At 39.1% G+C, this 20715-nt stretch overlaps 1 protein-coding gene across 1 annotated transcript; it reads right to left on the bottom strand.

The window, feature by feature from the left end:
• Positions 1–1492: 1492 nt before the first annotated feature.
• On the bottom strand, positions 1493–19483 carry LOC143369017 (uncharacterized). Its single transcript, XM_076812377.1, has 4 exons — positions 18908–19483; positions 10100–10344; positions 7395–7545; positions 1493–5458 (listed from the first exon to the last, which is right to left on the bottom strand). Exons 1-4 carry the CDS (start codon positions 19038–19040, stop codon positions 2598–2600), a joined length of 3390 nt encoding a protein of 1129 aa, XP_076668492.1. The 5' UTR covers positions 19041–19483; the 3' UTR covers positions 1493–2597.
• Between the last annotated feature and the right edge of the window lie 1232 nt (positions 19484–20715).

A 20715-nucleotide genomic window follows, 5' to 3' on the forward strand; every position in this document is an offset into this window, starting at 1 on the left:
TTTTGTATTACAATCTTTACACATTATTTTTCTTATGATTTATTTTGCCCCGTTGTCCGAATTAAAAGCATCACGCTACACTATGAATAGAAGACTGTTTATAAAAGCTTTTCAGTGGCAAACAAAATGTGCTATCAGGATTTAAATATTTATACATATTGTCTATTTTGTAATATAAAAAAATTCAAATAAATATTCCACTGATTAAACATGGCTAAATATGTAGACACCAGAATATACTTATATAGTTCATCATCATTTTCAGCGTGTAAAATAATTCTAAAACCTATGTACTGATAATTGATTATAAAATTTGTAGCACAATTTTGATTTGTTCTATAAATTAATTAGTAATTCAGATTTGAGCATTTGTTTAATTTGTTATATTACATGAACAGCTTTTATATTTGCCTTTTGTAAGCATATGAAAGAAATATCGATGAGAAAGCTTTCTCTGTAACAAAATGTTTTTTTTTTATATTTCTTTAATATTTCTTCTACCTTGTAAATTAAAGACATAAACATCACGTTTCTTCAAGATATTATACTTATTTTAAAGATGACAATCCCTTTAATTGTCACATACACTTGTTACGTTTAACGACACTGTGTTAATGAAATCATAAAAATATTGTACAACATTCTTATATGGTAACGACCATTATTTCGTATTGTCCTTAGATCTGATGCTTTGCCTCATGTTACCCTGTCACTTTTAACTTTGCACTATAGCAAAATGCAACATAACAGAATTGCAAATGTGACAACCAATCATTTACATAAAAATATTATATATATTTTTTATATTTTAACTAATTCAAATAATTTTGTACACCCATTTTCCTCGGATTGAGTTGATGTCGATCAAATTGCGCAAGCATCACCGTAACACCAAGAATCGTACAGAATTACCTAAAACTGTTATTACAGTGATTCACATATTTATACATCAAATGGTTAACAACTTTTAAAAAATCAACGACATTGAATCTCTGTGCCATGTGTTAACTTTTGGCCTAATGAAATGTATCATTATAATAATCAAAATAGTGGTAACAATAATGGTAAAAAAAAATTGGTAAAAAAAAGCATGTTGAAATTGCACATTAATTTGCGCAGACCAGTTTAGTTTGAATGTTATTATTGTCATATAGAATATAATTCATAAGAAGTAAGTTTTCATATGAAAATCCTTTCTTGCTGAATAACTAGATATGCGTGTAACATGTAATTCAAATTTACGATACATGTTGTAATTTTGTACCAAGTATATCGTTAAGCATATCCGATGCATTTGTACCTAAAGTTTGCAAATCAGGTTTCTATAGTTACTGTCATTCCTGCTGTAATAGTTGCACGCTCGCGTGACTTTGCAGCTTTTGAAAATAGTAATTACAAGCTTACGTGTAATATAACGGCACCTAGTAATTGCTATCCTCGCATAAAAATAAGAGAAGGTCAGAGATATCTGACCTCGAGTATTAGGTATATTTCGGCACATCGTTTTTATGGTAATTCCGATATGTATTCCTTATAACGAGGTTCTTAAATATAATTCATAAGAATTTTAAAAGCAACAGATTCTATGTATTAACTGTACATAAAGTACTTTTACATTCTACTCTTTTCTTCTATTCGGTAACTGCATATAATAGCATTACAATCATATGATACATAAAGATACCAACAGTCGTAGAATTTCGATGCTGGTTACCTATTATTAGTCGCATACAGGATGTTTCTGGGACGTTTTCTAAACACACCGGATCTTTACAGTATGTACACCCTCATACATATTGCATTCAAAGTTCAATCAGTATGGATTTGTATTATAAACCAGAGACAAATGCAGGGAAAGCATATCTAAAAGAATCGAAAAGTTTTAACAGGGAAAAACTTTTTCTTTAAAAGGCCTTGATCCTTACTATACAATTTACATATTTTATAATAAAATGCTCCTTATATTATACAAAGAATATGTACGATTCTTGAGTATTCTGTGATCCTTTATAATACTGTGCTATCTTATAAAGATGTAATTTATGTATAATACAAATCCTAATTGTGATAATTTTTAAAACAAGAAACACGTTGAAAAATAATAAATACAATTTAATTACAACAATAAACGCTTTTATCAAAACATAAAAAAAACACGTTTTTAAACAAGAGCCAGTCTTTTCATGGAATCGAAGAAGATACTAAATAATTTTTTTTTCGACTAGTTCAAGAGCAGATCTATTCAAGATGAGCATAATATATGTATGTATATAATAGCGATCGACATTTCATTTGTCCATGCGTGAAGGTTACGTACAGATATTATAATTGTTCTCAGCGGGTGTTGCATCCCCTACTGCCGACTTCAAAGTCTGCCTACTGTGTTCAAAACATTTTGGAGAATAAGACAACAGTTAGCTCGGTTAGCTCGACTTATTAATTTGTTCCTTATTATCCCAATGCTGAGGATGGAATCGACGATTGTACATTACATATCCGAGGACATAATTATTGACGGACAACTTTGATGCCGCTGAAATACAAGACAATGGGTATGTGTATACAATTGTTTGGAATTCACTGGTCGTTATTCGTTCTCATCGGTTTTGTTCTTTGTCTTCCAAGAATGTCCACTGATCGAGTTTCTTCGAAGCAGTATCCAATTGTTTGACTTCCTGGCTCGTGTCCGAGTCGTCTGGTCCCTTCGACTCGCTGGCTTTATATTCGGACACGTAAATGACTTGTTTCTCAAGGTGCCCTTTCTTATTAGACTTCGCAATGTCCGTCCTCCTGGGCGGTACCGGAGGCTTTCTATTAGAAGCAGTCTTCCCATTCGACGCCACTTTGATTTCGTTCTGTGCCGACTTCTTTTCTGCGCCCTCGTCGCCGTCCTCCTGATGCTTCCCACCGTTGGTAGACAGCTTGATCTCCGTGATGTAGGTCATCTTGTGCGGCATCGGTGTGTTCGGTAGAGGTGGTCGACTATCAAAGTCCTGTGGATTATAATCCATCGACTCGCCGACTAATCCGCTGTCCTCACTGTTTTCACCACTGGAGACACTGATATTGTTTATGTTACGGCGGTCCTCGCGGTCGAACACGCTCTTGCTGTTCACAGTCACACCGGAGCCAAACTCGTATTCGTCCTCGTCTTCGTCGTTCTCCCGGTCGATTCTTTGACTAGTGGGGGCCTCGATCACTCGCCTGGCCGGTGACTTCAGCTCTATCGACAAAGTCTCAGTCACGCTCTCCCTGTGCTTCAGCGTCGCCCCGTGCGTATGAGGTATCGAGTTCGCTTCTTCTTCGTCCTGAATGGTCATCGAGTCGGAACCGTTACCTTCGGTCGAGTTCGAGGAGTAGTCCTGCAATGGTATCGGAGTGGACGATCGTTTCGCGGAGAACGCCTTCTTCTTGCACATCTCGTGCCGGTTGCAGTTCTCCCCGCACGCGTGGCATCCCCTTTTAACACTGACCTTGGCCATGGGCTCTTCGTCGACAGGTTTCTTGCCAGCGTACGAGACCTCCTCGTTGCTAGCAAACGAGCTATCCTCTTTCCAACTTTTCACGGAAAACAAGTCCTGCTTCTTAGACTCGGCAAGTCTCGGCGACTTCTCCGCGTACATCTCGAAGTGTCTCAGAGCTTTGCCGAAGTCTTTACTCGGCGTTCTCTCCTCCTCGTCCGAGAAGCGTTCATCCGCAGTTACGCTGTCGCTATTAAAATCCTCGGGCAACGGCGTTCTCTGCTTGAACTTCCATTCTACTTCTTCCAGAGTGGGACTTTTCACAATCTGACCGTCGTTCACGATTCTGGCTAACGAATTGTCCTCGTCGGGGTTAAACATCCGTTCCGCGTGAATAAACTCTTCTGTGAGCCTCTTGCTCAAGGGAAGGTTGTAAAGCTCGACGCTGGTGTTGTCGTCCGCAGGGTCCTCCCTTGCCTCAGGATTCTCATCTTTCAACTTGATTTCTACAGCAGACTTGGATCGCTCCAGGGAATCGGTGCTCTTCTTAGCCATCCTAGATTTCTTCGCTCCGTCGCCTGAATCTTGCTTCTTCCGCCAGACAACGTCCTCTAGGTTGCCCCACTCGTTCGATTTCTTTAGCAACCGTCTGTCGAAAGTATCCATCTGATCGAGCTTAGTCAAATCTTCCGTGGATTCGTTGATATCTTCCGGCGGAAGTGGCGCCTTGCGCTTCTTCGTGCCAGTGTCCGTCATGTCTAGACTCTGAGCTCTCTCGAGTGTCGTCGACGTTCTGCATTCGTACTTGGACAAATCGCCTAGGCTCGCCGCCTTCCTATAAACATCGTCCTCCTCGTCGTCATTGTTCGCCTCGGGTATGGGCGTCCGATGAATCGTAATGTCGGCCGAATTTAGCTCGATGGTAGTGAAGCTGTTCTGTATTTCGCTATCGGTGTCGGACTCGGAGTGTCTACCATCGATTATCAAACTTTCCATCTTCTGCTCCGCCTTCTCCACATTCTCCCGCGCCTTGTTTACGTAGTCGGTCAAGGATTCCGCGTAGTCGGCGATGCTGTTGATCTCGTCCTCCTTCTGTGCATCGTAGTCTCTCGTCAGGGGCAAACCCTTCTTAGCGGGGGAAACGTGCTCCGTCTCGTAATTGTTGCCCTTTGGAGGTGGCGGAGCTTTCCTTTTGTTCTTCTGTACATTCTTCGAATCCTCTGCCTCGATGGACTCCGCATTCTTTTGCGCGTTCAACAGCTCCGAGCTATTTTTACGATTACGACGGGCGGCCATAGCTGCGTTGTGCACTTCCATTGGTACCTCCGAGGGAATGTGGATCGACGCATCCGCACCTTTCCCACCTTTATCCGTCGCATCGACGTTACGCGCCTCGAAGATTTCGTTTCTCACCTTGGAGCTTAATGCTTGGGAATTTTGATGACGCTGTGCCTCTTCCTTCTTGTCGCTGGCCAAGGGACCTCTGCTCATGCTCGACAGATGCTTCTCTGTGTCGATCTTCTTCGAGTTCCTTCTCTCGAGGTTCGTGTTGTGCTCGTTTTGATTCTCGATCCGGTGAACCGTCCCGTCGAGGGCGGGCAACACTTTGATGCCGAACTTGTGATGGTTGCCCTTGGATTCCTCGTGGCGTTTCTCAAACGTCTGACTACTTGGCGTAGACTTCGAGGACTTTAACGTAGAATTCATCGTCGAGTAGTTCGAATTGATGGATTCGTTCGGGTCGACTATAAAAAGCCTTTTGGCGACACTCTTCGACTGCGAGAGCTCTGGAATCGACTGGCTCCTGTACAGAGGGTGGCAGATCCTTGCCGCAGTGGGGCCGACGCTCTTCTTCAACAGGGTGGTCGGTTTCGATCCACTTCCTCCACTTTCCACCTCGAGCTTCACATCGTACGGCGACGCGTAGCTTAAAATTGTTAGGGCGTCCTCGTACACCATGTTTCGGAAACTAATTTTTACACTGGCTATACGATCACCTGCAATCATATACAATATGATAATTAACATCAGATTTGCCTTTAGTTTGACTGTATATCTATTAAAGTATACAAAGAGTGATACACCTGCAAATGTACACTTTACTATCTGAATTGACGACAGTAAGGGAGATTTTATATGATAATGCCAACGAAGGGATATGGTAATTGAAAAATTGAGCCGTTTATTTTGTAAGTGACCTAAGTCCATTTATATTTAAAAAAATTTTATATATAAATATTTAATACTAACTTCAAGTTGTACATGTTACTACAGTCAACAACAACAAAAATTGACAAATGGACTTAGGCCACTTTCAAAATAAACGGCTCAATTATCTCTTTTGTTGCTAACTTTTCCGGCATTCTCAAGCTACACACACTCATCAAAGGAATAGGTGTTTTTATAAATGGAGCTATCTGCTTTCTCAAGGTGTTATACTTAATCAGGCGGCCGAAAAGAGGCGAATGTTTGTGATTTTTGTTGTTGTTGAAAAAGTATAAGTTCCATATTTTTACATCCTGATTATCCTGTTTTTTTCACCTTTAAATAGCCGTCATTTGGTTTTAAATTAATATTTCGGAAATTACCTCCGTTAATCCTTAGAACATATATACATGGAGGTCTCATGACCTATGTTTCCTGTGGATCCAGTTGCCGTCCAACATCGTGCGAGAGAGAAAGCATCGTGCGAACTAGTGCGAGAGAGAGAGAGAAGTACAGATTCCCAGTCGACCGTAATGCGCATGCACCGATTTCGCCGGCGACGATCCGCGGTTGCTATGATTATCCTTGTTTATCACATGCGCTCGCACGATGCGTTTCTCTCTCGCGCTATATCGGCGCATGCGCATTGCGGTCGATTGGGAAGCTATACATCTCTCTCTCGCACCATGTTGGCGACAGTTTCGAGCTTTCAATGAGACCTCCATGTCTATATGCTCTAAGCGTTAATCAGAGGATACATTAATATGCTAACAAAATCTTTTTTGTTTCTTGCTTTTACATAATCTGGTCCCGAATGGCAGTGCTCACCGCAAACCAAATTTGTAAAAAGGCTTCTTGGATGTGGGTTGTTAGTTTATCATAAACGTAAATATTTTTCTACGAAAAAATCACCAGGTGTTCTTTAAATGTTGCTCTTTTAAGTGCAAAAAGTTCTGCAACGATATATGCTTCAGCTTTTTAAAAAAAAATTCGAAAACATTTGTGTTTTTTCGGCCGCCTGGCTGCTTAAGTACCTAGTACGTAAAAACGTATCTTCGAATTTATCTTTAACCTGTTATTAACTTAAGTACTAACAAAGCATATGGTTTCACTTTAAAAAATAGTAATATTCCTAGAGACTCGAGTGCGATAAGCTGAAGTAAAACGATCCTTAATATTACAAATATTTCGTTCGTCAAAGTTGTAGCAGGCGAGTAACTTTTATTTTCGTCACTAACGTAGCTTCAGAAGCAACAAAAACATTCAGCCAAGTACATTTAGGCGTTTCTATCTGTATTATCAAATAATAAATATTCATCAAGTTATGCCAATAGGTACACATAATTATATAATTAATTTTCGTAAACGCAACGAAGGTATCCAAATACCTACATTTAACGGTTTATTATATTTTAAAAGACTTCTCTTAAAACTCTGTATTGACTGTATTACACAGAAAAATAATTTCTGTAACTCCTGGCCCTGAGTGGAGTCGAAATTATTATACACCGTGTAAGTGTTGTCCGTTCTAATGAAACATTTCAATAATTAAACAACGTTTAACAACGAAACTTTGGTTCCAGAATCTAATTTCCAAATTACGTTAAACTTTATTTAAAACATCCCTAATGTGTCCACTAATGCCTATGTATAATTCCAATTCACCCAGCTCTGGTTACAAGTAACTCTATTTAGAAGCGGTGTTTAAATTTAAAAATAACAACTAACCAGGATGTATACGTCCAGATTCTGATGCGGGTCCACGGTGTAGGAGATCCTTAACAAAGATTCCCTCTCTCATGTTGCCACAAATGTTGAATCCCAGCCCTGTGAAATCTCGGCTTTTCAAGCTAACTACGCTCACCTTTGTGGCTTTTGGCTGCACAAACGAAATTAGTCATTAGGACACAACTGGCAATTATGCGATATTTATACATGATTCTCTATTTTCAACGACATACAAGGTGTTCGAATGTCAAACAATCAAATTTCACCTCTATCTTCTATGAGTAGAAATAAGAGAAAAAAATGGTACATACAAATATAAATCAAAAAGCTTCTATACATTGGTGTGTTTGTCTGTCGCTTAAAAACTTTCGAACGATAAACTCTGGGACCACAAAATGTGCCTCAACTCATTATGCCTGACCGATCCAGACTAAAGTGACTATTTTCACAAAAAATAAAACTAAGAAATTTTGTTTTATAAAATCAGAATCAAAACTTCGGGCGAAGCCGAGTAGTAAAAGTAGTGCTTTATAATCATAGTGTATTGAGAAAAAAAAGTTCATTTATGTTTCCATGTAGGTACTAGAGAGTATAGTAGCGAAATATGATTTTCCCGTAACATAGTTATATCGAATTATGAAATATATTTTTATTCGGAGAATTAATTTATGTCGATAGCGGTCAAAAGAGAATTGTCCAACGAAGCCAAAAACATGTCGCATCAAATTAATGCGATAAATTTGGACCGGTGCCAGTTTAAAGCCGGAAAGATTCCACTGCAGCAATTCTCTGGCAACAGGCAACATGCGACGTCGTCGCATTTGATTTTCGCATGCAACACGCCACCCTCGCACGCATCGCGTGCAACCACACGATGCCTTGCGTTGCCTCAATGGAATCGCACCTTTACAACTAATTTTGTGATTCGCCTCAGACGCTACGGACTTCCTCTTCGCCCAGACTTCGTAACGGCTACGTTAACTGTACATGTAACCAAATTTGTCCATGCACATATATGTACCTGGTATGTTTGGAATATTGAAATGAAAATTGTATTTCATAACTAAGTCTGCATTGTTCGTCTACATATATGGATGTAGGTACAAAGCCGCTTAGAAGCAAGCTGGCTCTATTGGTACATAAGAAATGCGTCAATTGCACTGACTTTTACATGCAAATTTTTCTGACAAAATTATATTGGAAAGCACATTCGGGGTTGTATTTCTATTAGTTCTACCGGTGTGTAATAGTGATTATCTTACAGTGACTCGCATTAATATTCGGACAGTTTTTAAAATCGCATAACTTTTTTAGAATTGGTCCAAACAACTTGAGTTTTTTTCAGAAGCTAGAAGGATTAGTTTGCTAACTGACGCGTTTCGTCGTTTTGAAAAAAAATGTATTTGGTTGGAATAGGGAAAAAAATAGTAAAGGTCGATTTTTAAACTTTTTTTTGTGAGCTTGTAATGAAAATTAAAAAAAAACAGTTGCAGTAAGTTGTATACGTGCCTAAAATTTCATCAAAATCGGTTAGCTCGGAGCAACGTTAACCGATTTTGATGACATTTTAAGCACGTATACAACTTACTGCAATCTACAAACGTATTTTTTTTTTAATTTTCATTACAAACTCACAAAAAAAAGTTTAAAATGCGACCTTTACTATTCTTCTCGCTATTCCAACCAAATACATTTTTTTTCAAAACGACGAAACGCGTGAGTTAGCAAACTAATCCTTCTAGCTTCTCAAAAAAACTCAAGTCGTTTGGACCAATTCTAAAAAAGTTATGCGATTTTAAAAAGTGTCCGAATATTAATGCGAGTCACAGTATATCTCTAGCATTTCTTAACCGAAGCTTTCTTATTAATTTTAATAGCGCATTTTCTAGCTCGATAGATTCCTGATACGAGGAAGTATTAATAAATTCGGTAATAAGTCAAATCACGAATAAACTAATAGATAAAATACTTCCACCTGCAAGCTTCCGGTCGTTTTGATTAGTATGACACGTTTATTTCACTTTTAATAGAAAATTAAAGCAATTCGTCGCTAATAACACTGTCCAACAAAATTGAACTTTTTTTTTCTGTTCTATAACATTCAATAACCGTTTCTTATAGGTTCTGGTGCGCTGAAAACGAATTCGCAAACCGTTCGTCACCATCGGCCTCAGTTTTTCTCATTTTTCGCCCTCAAAAAAACTGCAAATTTTCAAAATCAAATTTCTCAAAAACCAAGGGCGATGGCGACAAACGGTTTGCGGATTCGTGTTCAGGGTGAAAAACTCTAGCAGAATCGCCCAGTGAATATTGCGGAACAAAATTCGTGTTGGACGATTTTAATGTAAACATTTGAGGCAGTGAGTGCAACAACGGACTAACCCCCATTTTTTTTCGAAGTTGAAATAGAAGTAATAATGTATTCCAATAGGCTCTACTGATAGTACTAATCATATAAAATAGGGAAAATATTTGCTTTTCAATGTGGGTTAGTCCGTGACTGCCTCATTTATCCTATGACGAAACAGAGCAGCTATATTTTCACGTTTCATTCAGGGATTATGCACCGCATTCTGCCTGCGCGCTAACTTTGGGATTGCATGGAAAGGTAACGAAAGCCACTCGGTAAGGTAGCCTTGAAATTGCGTACACACATGTGTGCGCGGTGGTGTATGTAAAAATGAGATAGGAGAGAAAGCACTTACTCCGAGACAAGAATCGTCGAGAGTTTTTCGCTTATCATTGCGGTTAGTGGTTCCCAGGCCCAAGGTCGTCCAAGAAGTAGACCATCGCACAGAATCTTTGCCCGGAGTATCTCCAGATGCCGCGGATACCGCTCCCTCACGAATTCGATTAACGGACGACGCCGTGACGTCCTTGAAACAAGGATTATCGAAGGCGTAGGCTTCTTCGACGATCTCTGGGTCTGTCACCAGCACTAAGTGTTTCCCTGAAAATGTTCGAATAAGACAGAGATGTATTACGCAGCAGGTGTAGAATACAAATTCACGCGGTTTAAGCGTCGCGAAAAATGAATTATTTCTCTTCGTATCTCTCGGTTTGTATTAGTACCCTTAGCAGGAAATTATTATTATTATTTCTCTGTTAACGGAATGAGTTGGTTGGTATAATGCACGTAACGAAGACAGCAATGAGGGATCGCAACTTAATTACAATATAAAATGAATATAACAACTTGTAACTTGTAATTAGCACGATGATTAACGAACAGCACAGTGCATTTTTCAGAACCTGGAAGGAGAATATTCGATTGAAACAATTGGCGAATCTATACAGAATTTGTGCGTTAATGTATAAAAGCTTAGGACTTTTGAGCAATTAATGCTCGTGTTACATCACTGAAAGGCCATATGCTCGTAAGTAGGACGAGGTTTGCATATTATAACGGAATACATAACATTTTTAAGCGAAGAAAAGGATTGAGGAAGTTTAAAAGAATTTTTGGATATTCTTCCGAGTGGCCCCTGTGGCCAATCGACGCTAGGTTTGAGGGGAGGGGTGGGGAGGGGGTGTGGACCCTAATTCTAAAATTGTAGCTTCGAGTGTTTATTAGTTTCCAAAATATTAATAAAAAGTTATTTTTAATTTTTTTACAAATTATTTTTTTAACTGTGTGCACGTAGCCTTAACGGGGATCCACCCCCCCACACTCCAATTCGTTGGACGCGTTCCCCTTACTCCGCGTGCCCCTCAGGCGCCTAAAAAGCACTCGCATTTAGCTGAAATTCGAAGCCAATTTTCTCAAAAACGAAGCGGGATATTAAAAAATTGTATTGTATATTTTTGTCTTATTTTGGCCTGTAGAGTTCCCCTCCCCCTCCCCCTCCTTAGAGTATTGACTATCAATAGAGTAATAGGTATCCACCCTGTAAAATAGGAGGAATCTTATCCGCAAGTTTCTGGTTCAAATCTTCAAACTCACATCGGTCCGCTACCGTGCTTTACGCGCTCCTCCGCACTAATCTTGCCCCAACCAATACTAATACCAGGAACAAGTTGGAATGTGGCATGCGTTGTGTCGGAATAAGTCAACAGAAATGCTAAAAGTTTTTTTCATTAATATCTCGGAAACTAATAAATTCCCGAAGCAACAATTTTAGATTTAGGGTCCACACCCCCTCCCCTCAAACCTCGTGACGATCGGCCACTGGGGATATTCGGAAGTACAGCCGAATATTTAAAAAGATTCCACTCTTCTTCTAATTTTAAGCACTACCAATCAGGAAATACTTATCAAGAGCGTGGTAGAAATGTTTAAATTGAAGTTTAGACATGTAGGTAGTTATTGACTTGATTGGGCTTTATTTATTTTAAACTTGCCACAATTTTACATCACATTCGGAGAAAGTAAGTCTAATAATTCTGCGAATGCAAAAATATCTGCGCGAGAGAGAGATGAATAATTTCTCTTTACTATGAGATGAATTGCTTGCAAAAATATCAATTATTATTCAATTGACAGCGATTTAACTTTTGCTGGACGATATTAGGTACGGCCACCCCAAATTACACAAACAGTCTTATGTGTGAAAAATAAGATTTTGTAGCAATTTTATTGTATAACACAATTACGTTGCAGAATGTCTTCTAGTTACCTGAACGCAGATAGTAAATGATTTCTAAGACACACCAGTTTCCTTATTATGTAGTTTATGTCATCATAAACGGTGACTTCATCGTACAGATTTATACTTATTTAGTATGTTTAGCAAGGTGCCCTCTGTGCGCGTGTATCTATGCAGTCACAGACACAAAGGATCATGCATTCCATTCTGGATAGCGCTTCTGAAGCGTGCATTTTTACCATGTGTCATTCAGTATCGTGTTATTCGAACAGATCATTCGCGTAAGGTTTACGATCAATTCAATTCTTCATTTCGTTGTGATAGAAACACCAACAGTAAATATTTAACTGTACCACAAGTTAATCGCTCGTTACTTTAATTAGACAAAGCATTAAAACTAGATACTATATATTTATCATATTTTGCTTTCACCAAATTCTGTCCTTATCGAAGTTTAAGAGCCTTCTATTACACAGTACAACAGCCGTTTCTAATAGGTTTTCGGCCCCTGAAAAAGAATCCGCAACCCATTTGTCGCCACCACCCTCAGTGTTTGAAAAAATCGATTTTGGAAAAAAACTGCAAATTTTCAAGTTTGAGCATCTCTTGTATCGAAACGGTAATAGTTATTCGGTTGGTTGTTCCGTTAAATTATTCTATGAACCCTCGCGAACACAATGATATAAGTTATTATTGCATTATGAACATTTAAATATGTTTAAACAACGATCAAAGGGAAAAGGACACCCGAAATGCACCATTTTTTCAGATATTTTTCAATTTATTTCCAAAACTAAGGGTCTGGGAGAAAATCTGACCATTCCACGCGATGCAGCGGACATTTTTCCTTCGAAAAGCATCGACAGAAGTGGCAAGTCTCGTTTTGTTTTCAATACAGAAGCGAAATAGTTTGACAAAACGTGCGGCGCCGCCGATATATATATATATAATATAATATAATATATATATCAATTTTTATAATTGTTTTTAATGCTTCACAATATGCCAAAGTCAAGCGCTAAGCCGGAATTTAATCCGCTGATTGGTTTCTCTACAATTTCACAGTAGTCTACCCCTGTAACTTGTAATGATTACGTGCTATACGTAATAGAGAATTAGGTATATGTACCTATAGTGCCTCTACGAGCCATAGTCACTAATGCTGAGTTTACACCTGACGAGTGTTCGGCCGAGTGAGCCCACTGAGCCGAGCACTCGCCCAGTCTTAACGCACAGGTATTCTATGTAGTACTCGACCGAGTAATCCGGCGGGCAAGATTCTCACTCGGCCGAGTAGCAGACCGATGACTCGGCCCAGTCACTCGTCAGGTGTAAACCTACCTTTAGGTGTGAGGTCACTCGGTGGGGTCTTAACCGATACCCTGCTGGGTACGGGCCGCCAAACGTGCCCGCTACTACCTCTTGCAGGACTGTGTTTACGGAAGACCAGGACAAAACCGAGGTCCTATAGGGTGAAATCTCCAAAGTCACTTCAAGACATGCAGTGATTTTAATTTCAAATAATTTATATTACAACTGTTCTAATGCAGTAGGTACATACAGTGGCTCGCATTAATATTCGGACACTTTTTAAAATCGCATAACTTTTTTAGAACTGGTCCAAACGACTTGAGTTTTTTTGAGAAACTAGAAGGATTAGTTTGCTAACTGACGCGTTTCGTCGTTTTGAAAAAAAAAAATGTATTTGGTTGGAATAGCGAAAAAAATAGTAAAGGTCGATTTTTAAACTTTTTTTTGTGAGCTTGTAATGAAAATTAAAAAAAAAACCGGTTGCAGTAAGTTGTATACGTGCCTAAAATTTCATCAAAATCGGTTAGCTCGGAGCAACGTTAACCGATTTTGATGAAATTTTAGGCACGTATGCAACTTACTGCAATCTACAAACGGTTTTTTTTTTAATTTTCATTACAAGCTCACAAAAAAAGGTTTAAAAATCGACCTTTACTATTCTTCTCGATATTCCAACCAAATACATTTTTTTTTTCAAAACGACGAGCTTCTCAAAAAAACTCAAGTTGTTTGGACCAATTCTAAAAAAGTTATGCGATTTTAAAAAGTGTCCGAATATTAATGCGAGCCACTGTATACCTTACTAAAAATGGATTTGTATTTAATATGTGCTGACAATGAGACAATTTTTTAAATAGCCAGTAGCAAAGTTTAATCGATGCCTTTTAATAATGATAATCAATTTCTTCAATTTCTTTTTGATTTTATTAAAATCGACATCGTAACACTTTAGGGCCCCGTTTTTGTCCTGGTCTTCCCTAAACACAGTCCTGCAATAGGTAGTAAGAGAGGCCACGTTTAGCGGCCTATACCTAGTAGGATATCGGTTAGGGGGGTATGTATACCCGTTTGAACCCTCGGAAAGTGTTATGTTTACGAGTGTCTGGAAATAGAGTTGGGTCTCTTCTTCGCGGATACCGACGAAAAGTACAGTTGTCCTATACACCTTCGTTGTGATAAAGGGAACAAGTCTAGGTAAATTTTTCATAATCATTCCAGGATAATAATCCATCGTGATTGGGTCCATAATTTCCTTTTCAGCCATTTCTGCTCTCACAACGCTGGAATTCATATGGTCAGTTTACCAATGGTCTCTCAATTGGATGAATACCCTTTATTTTCGCGTACTTAGGCAATCTTAAGCTTGGACAAGTACCTAACGAATTAAGAAAAATTCCGTAGCTTTGGTAAATGTGTGTAGGTAGTTGGATATTAACCCTGAGTATCACGATATTTTTATTTCACCCAGAAAAATTCTTATCGGTGCATGTTTGCCCACGCTTTAGCGTAAAAATAAGCAAAAAGTTCCTAGTGTCATAATTTTTATATAAATAAAAAGTATCTATGTATTATATGTTAAGGGGTGTACCCGTTTGAAGCCTCGGAAAATGTGTACAATTTGTGGATTTTTTTACAAGTCAACGGCTCGATGAAGATTTCCCGTCTTTTTACTATCTTTACATAGTATTATGAACTGCTTAAAAAAAAAGTTTCAGTTAAAAAACTACTGCTTTTCGGAAGTTACGCATACATATCCGAAAGTCTCTCGATTTTGGACGGCTAAACGGTGGGCCTGAAAACAGCTGTATGTCGCGTCTGAAATCAAAAACAATAAAATCTTCTTATCAAGTATGTCAATAGCTATCGTCCAACGGGGCCGATTTTGATAATTTTGAAAAATAACGAAATGGTGAGAGATCAAAGGTGAAGTTACATTTTTCTAAGAGAAAATGCCACCTTCTCTCTTTATAAATAATAAACGGGGAATCGGAATAAAAAAAGCCCTCGTTGGACGATGTGGAATCTTATTACGATCCTGCGTGCAAAATTGGAAATGAATTGGTTGAACGTAGCGCCAGTTTTAGACCCACCGTTTAGCCGTTCAAAAACCAAGAGACTTTCTCATATGTATGCATAACTTCCGAAAAACAATAGTATTTTAACTGAAATATTTTTTAAGTAGTTCATAATACTATGTAAAGATAGTAAAAAAAAAACGGGAAATCTTGATCAAGCCGTTGACTTGTAAAAAAATCCACAAAATGTACACACTTTCCGATGGTTCAAACGGGTATACCCCCTTAAGACCATGGACATAGGAATGTAGGGACGAAGGAATAGTTGCGGGGGGTGATATCCTTGCGGGAGGGGCGACGAGTTAACGTACGCCTTTGCTACAAATTATTTTGTATTAATAATTTATTTTACCCTTTAGGGGCTCGGTTTTGTCCTGGTCTTCCCTAAACACAGTCCTGCCAGAGGTAGTGGGGGGGGAGGAAGGAGTTACGTTTAGCGGCCCGTACCCAGCAGGGTAGGTATCGGTTAAGACCCCGCTGCGTACCTCGTACCTAAGTCACTATAGCTCGTAGAGGCGAAACTAATAGATTGAAAAGAGTATTGTTAGATACAAGGATGTCACCAAACTGGTTGTACAACGCGACAGAGCGTCATTGCCCACGAAAGTATGTAGGTACATAATTCGAAAATGTAGGAAAATATGTTTCGATTTGAAGCTTCGTTTTGGAAAAATGACTGAATATTTCTTAAGGGGGTATTCTACCTAAAATTTCGATTTTTTTTTGATTTTCTAATAGTTTAGGGTTTCGAAAATATCTCCCTAAAATATTAAGGTGAAATTCGTAGAACTCCCAGAGTTATAGGGGCTTAAGGGGAGGTTCCGGTCTAGAGCCCCAAAAAATAGGCGATGTTTAGGAATTAATTAAAGGAAAACTACTGTATATAATTTAATGGGACTTGTCGCATTGAATTAAGGATATCTTAAGCTACAGAAATATATTTTTTGTTTTACAATTAATCATTGTAGACGGCACTGGGGAGTCGTTAAAGTCGAGGCGTCAAAAAAATTGATCAAAATCGGTGGGACCTGTATACTCAAAAGTTATTATCCGATTCCACTGAAACTTTTTTTATTTTGAAGATTATTCTTCTGTCTAGGGGGGCTAGAAAAAATTACAAAAAAATGACATTTTTTTAGAAAATAACGACGCTTGAAGTTTGAAATCACTTTTCCCTGTATTTTTCGTCCTTTCAACGCCTTTGAAAATTACAAATTTTCAATTTTTGTATTTTCTCTGGTTTCCTTCCCAGCCAGAAGTATATTCTTCAAAATAAAAAAAGTTTCAGTCGAATCGGATAATAATTTTTGGAGATACAGCGCCCACCGTTTTGAGAACACTGCTTCGAGAAAAACGCGTTTAAAGTTTTACGCGAGTGGAATGTTACGGATTTCAACAAATCCTTTTAAACACGTAATCTTAACACTCTGAATCAGGTAGTTTTCTAAGGGTTTAGGGGCAAACAAATATTATCATTATCAGTTTTCAAAACAGAAAGCTAAAATTTAGATCGTCGCAGAAAAATAAATCAGAAGGATCAAAGAAAAATTCGAGTCAACATTACAGCTGATTAATTAAATCATGGACGTCATATCGCGATGATAGGATTGCCATTATCGACGTTCCGGAGATTTGAATGCCATTGCAATACATAGTAGCATCGCTGTCAGGGTTAATCGAGACAAGCAGAATAAACAGTTTAATTCTTAAAATAGTCACGTATTCCGCAGATCAGAAATTCCATTAGTTAATCCTCGTTCCATTCGACAGGATACAAGTTTAAGGTTTGGGCGGGTAATACATACCCAGAAGAAATCTTCGTAATGATGAAATCTGGTGGGAGTTGATGTTTGAGTAGGCACGGTACTTGATTATGAATATGTCTAATTTAGGTGTACGTATGTACTTTTCCACTGAAAACGCCATTAATAACCGTGCCATGTACAATTTTCTTCTTGAATATATCTGCATATTACTTAGTTGCAAATTGCGAAATATGTCGTCTGTATAATTTCAGCGTTTATGCATGGACCGGAGAAGATTATTTTACTTTTATGAACCTGGTTTCTTCCTACAAATGGCACTGCTGATCTAACTTGTAAAAGCAAATGCAGAATCGGTCACTAAAAGTCTACAAAAGCTACAAGATACGACACACTTCTCGTTAAAGTTCGGCGAGCAATATCCGAAATTATTTTTAAAACAAATAAAAATAATATCTTCTTTACAATTAGGAGGCTCCTACGCGCATAAAGTAGATGTGTTTACAAAGGACCGTTCAACAGTTTAAAAGGTTATTTTACATTTCCGTCGCTGGTAAAAATTTGCATTCTCTATCTGCAACTTGGATGCGCACTTTAAACCACGCCAGCCGCAATTACATAATAGTTTCTTGTAGCTACCGATCACCGGACTCGGAAAGTAGAAAAACAACTCCGAAACCGAGCGTACTTTACGAACTTAATTTTTCACCTGATGTATTTCCAACGTTTCTGCATTATGTACACATAAAGAAAAAGCCCACCACTGATTGCGAGTAGGCGTATTCGGTGTGCATACTCAGCGTTCCATGCGCGACGCATTCCACCGAAACAACGCACCGATAACGGCTACCGTCCTAAACGTGATCTTACAGAACGCATTTTCCTTGGAGAATAATTTACGTACCAGATCTTAAACGTCATTCCACGAATAGCAATTCCAAGTTCCAACGTGCTCGGGCAAGAGACTTTCGTGTTCCATCGTGTCAATGGAGTAGCGCGCCAAGGTCTGCCTTTAACGTGGATATACATACAACGCATCAATTGCGACGCAATAGCGAAAAAGATCGTGCGGGACGATAACGACTGCTGTACCTTTTGGGCGCTAAACTACGTTCCCTATAACTCTGCGCGAGAATCTCTATTTATCTACAATATCTACAACGACTTCACTGATCAACCTCTAAAGATCCATGCTTTAATGTTCGTCAGAATATTTTCCTACGCTCCCGATGGTACGTGCCATTTTAAGATGCAGGATGTTCGACGGTATAATATAAAATTCCTAACGTCTTGGGGCAGGCTAATTTCTCGCGTAAGTGCGTCACTCTTATTTTCTATCCGATCGGTCAATTGGGAAACATATAATTATCCATTGTTTCCGTGGGGGAACTGTGTTGTTCTCGATTGTGTACGCGGTCGGTATCGACGGTTGCAGAGGAGCCACGGAGAGGTAACGCGTAGCAATAAATTCCACTCTGTTGCGCAAGAAATTCCATCAAGTTTATATCCACGCCTCGCCTTGCCGGAGCGCGACGGTAGGGACAGGTAAGTGCCGACGAATCATTGTCCTCGATGATAAAATACTATTTATTGTTGGCAAGAGCGAGCCAGCCTGCGAGCGGTCGTGGCGATAACTTGAACTCGGCAAACTAGAGCGCGCTCGAGCGATCGAGGGTACCGCGAATGCGAAACCGCAACGATCTGTCATCGAGCGTTCCGACCGCCAGCCGCCGGCAGCCGGGATCGTGAAATTCGGGGAAAAGCCCGTTGGAACTCACCCTTGTGTCTACGCCACTGCCTGTAAAGGAGCGCAGCGACGACCAGCAGGAGAATCGTTGTGAGGAAAGTACCGACCACAGCCCCTGCCACGCTTCCTGCCCCGAAACAGGTATCCCGTGGCTCGTCCTCCATTGCTCCTTCTCAAACTCTCCTCCGATGCATTTCCAACACGGCTACACGGTGCGGCGTACTTTCGCGTTTACTCCTGCAAGGAATTTACCGGCCCCGAGATTGCGTGGTGACTAGGGTCCGCGCGCGCTGTTCTCACCGCGACTCCGTCCTACGACGTGCATAAGGAGACATTATTTTCACTCGGCGAGTCGTTGCCCTTTTACCGAAGAATCACCAACGCGCGAATCGAGGACCGTCCTACTGCCGTGACACCGTGCACGATACTGGGAGAAAGAGAGCCAGCTTTGGCAGGAGGGACAGAGAGAGAACGGGGACCCATGGATCGAGTAAAACAGGTAGCTGCGCAACAGGTGCTTCTGCCTGCGTGGTGGGGATTCCACCATTCCACCTCTACGCGATCCGCCGGGCAAACGGCGCGGGCAGGGGGAAGGTGGAACGAGCATGCGGGCAGATAGTGGGGGCACGCGGCATTCCTTCGCCGTTTCAGAGCTGACCGTATTTTCTGTTACCTAGCCTAGAAGCGCTGCGTGAATGCAAACTCCGTAGGCGTGTAAGGAAACCATTCGTGCGTCGATTAAGGTTTTTTTGTTTTACTGTTTGTTCGAAGTAAAAATACCGACATCAACGGGAACAAAAATTCTACACGGCAAACTACATTAGCTACGATTACTGGGATTTTTAAGGCAAATCATTGAAAGTAAAAATATTTTCATAGGGATATATGTACACCAAATGCTTATTTACATGTTTATTATTGTTGGAGTTTTTTACCAGCAATAATGAATAATCAATATTACTTTAACGTTATTATAAACAATACTTTCTGTAGTTCGAATGTAAATATTGAAATATCTCCTCTAATTATGATTTATATATAATAAAAAATATTCATAGCGAAATACATATCTTGCAGTGTGTCATTTAAACTTAATAAAATATAATGATAATTAGTATACAGAGTATCGCGTACAATAATAATACATCGTAATTGTACAATATTATTACTTCCAAATTTATATGCGAGTATATCGAGCGATCAACATTTTCTTTCAAAGTAGTTTGAAGCATAGTTGTTTGCGAAATTGATAAAAAATGCGAAATATTTCTAAGAAGTCACATCAGGAATAATTAATCGAATAGTTGGCGAGAGTACTCGAAAGGGCGATAATAATTTGTTACCCTCCATGGATAACTGTTTATAAAGGCGGTACGGAAATGAATCAGTTTTGTTACTTTTCTTTATTTTACTGTGTCGCATTTATAACTTAAAGTCATACGTGTTGCAAATGATTAATTCCAAATTCGCTTATTCAAATATTCTTAATTATTTTTCCAACAGTACATGTTAAGTGCCTATATAGTTTCAGAAGTTAAGAATAAAGCTTGAAATATTCAGTAATAATCGTTTTAAATACAATTAGTATTGCAATCTTATAAATAGGAAACGAAGCTAATTTGAATATATTGTTAAATCATTATTACGAATTTCGTGAGTTATTGACGATCAAAGTTAGATGCGCGCCAGCAAACCTGATTACTTCGAGCGTATCGTAACGTACCGTTTTCTACGTGATTCTTTCTAATTTATATGCATTTGATCTCGATCTAGTTTGTAGACACCGGAAATCCTAAAGTGTGAAATTATAATTAACAATCTATAAAACTTACATTGAAG

The sequence above is a fragment of the Andrena cerasifolii genome, chromosome 1 (assembly GCF_050908995.1).
Source record: "Andrena cerasifolii isolate SP2316 chromosome 1, iyAndCera1_principal, whole genome shotgun sequence".
NCBI lineage: Eukaryota > Metazoa > Arthropoda > Insecta > Hymenoptera > Andrenidae > Andrena > Andrena cerasifolii.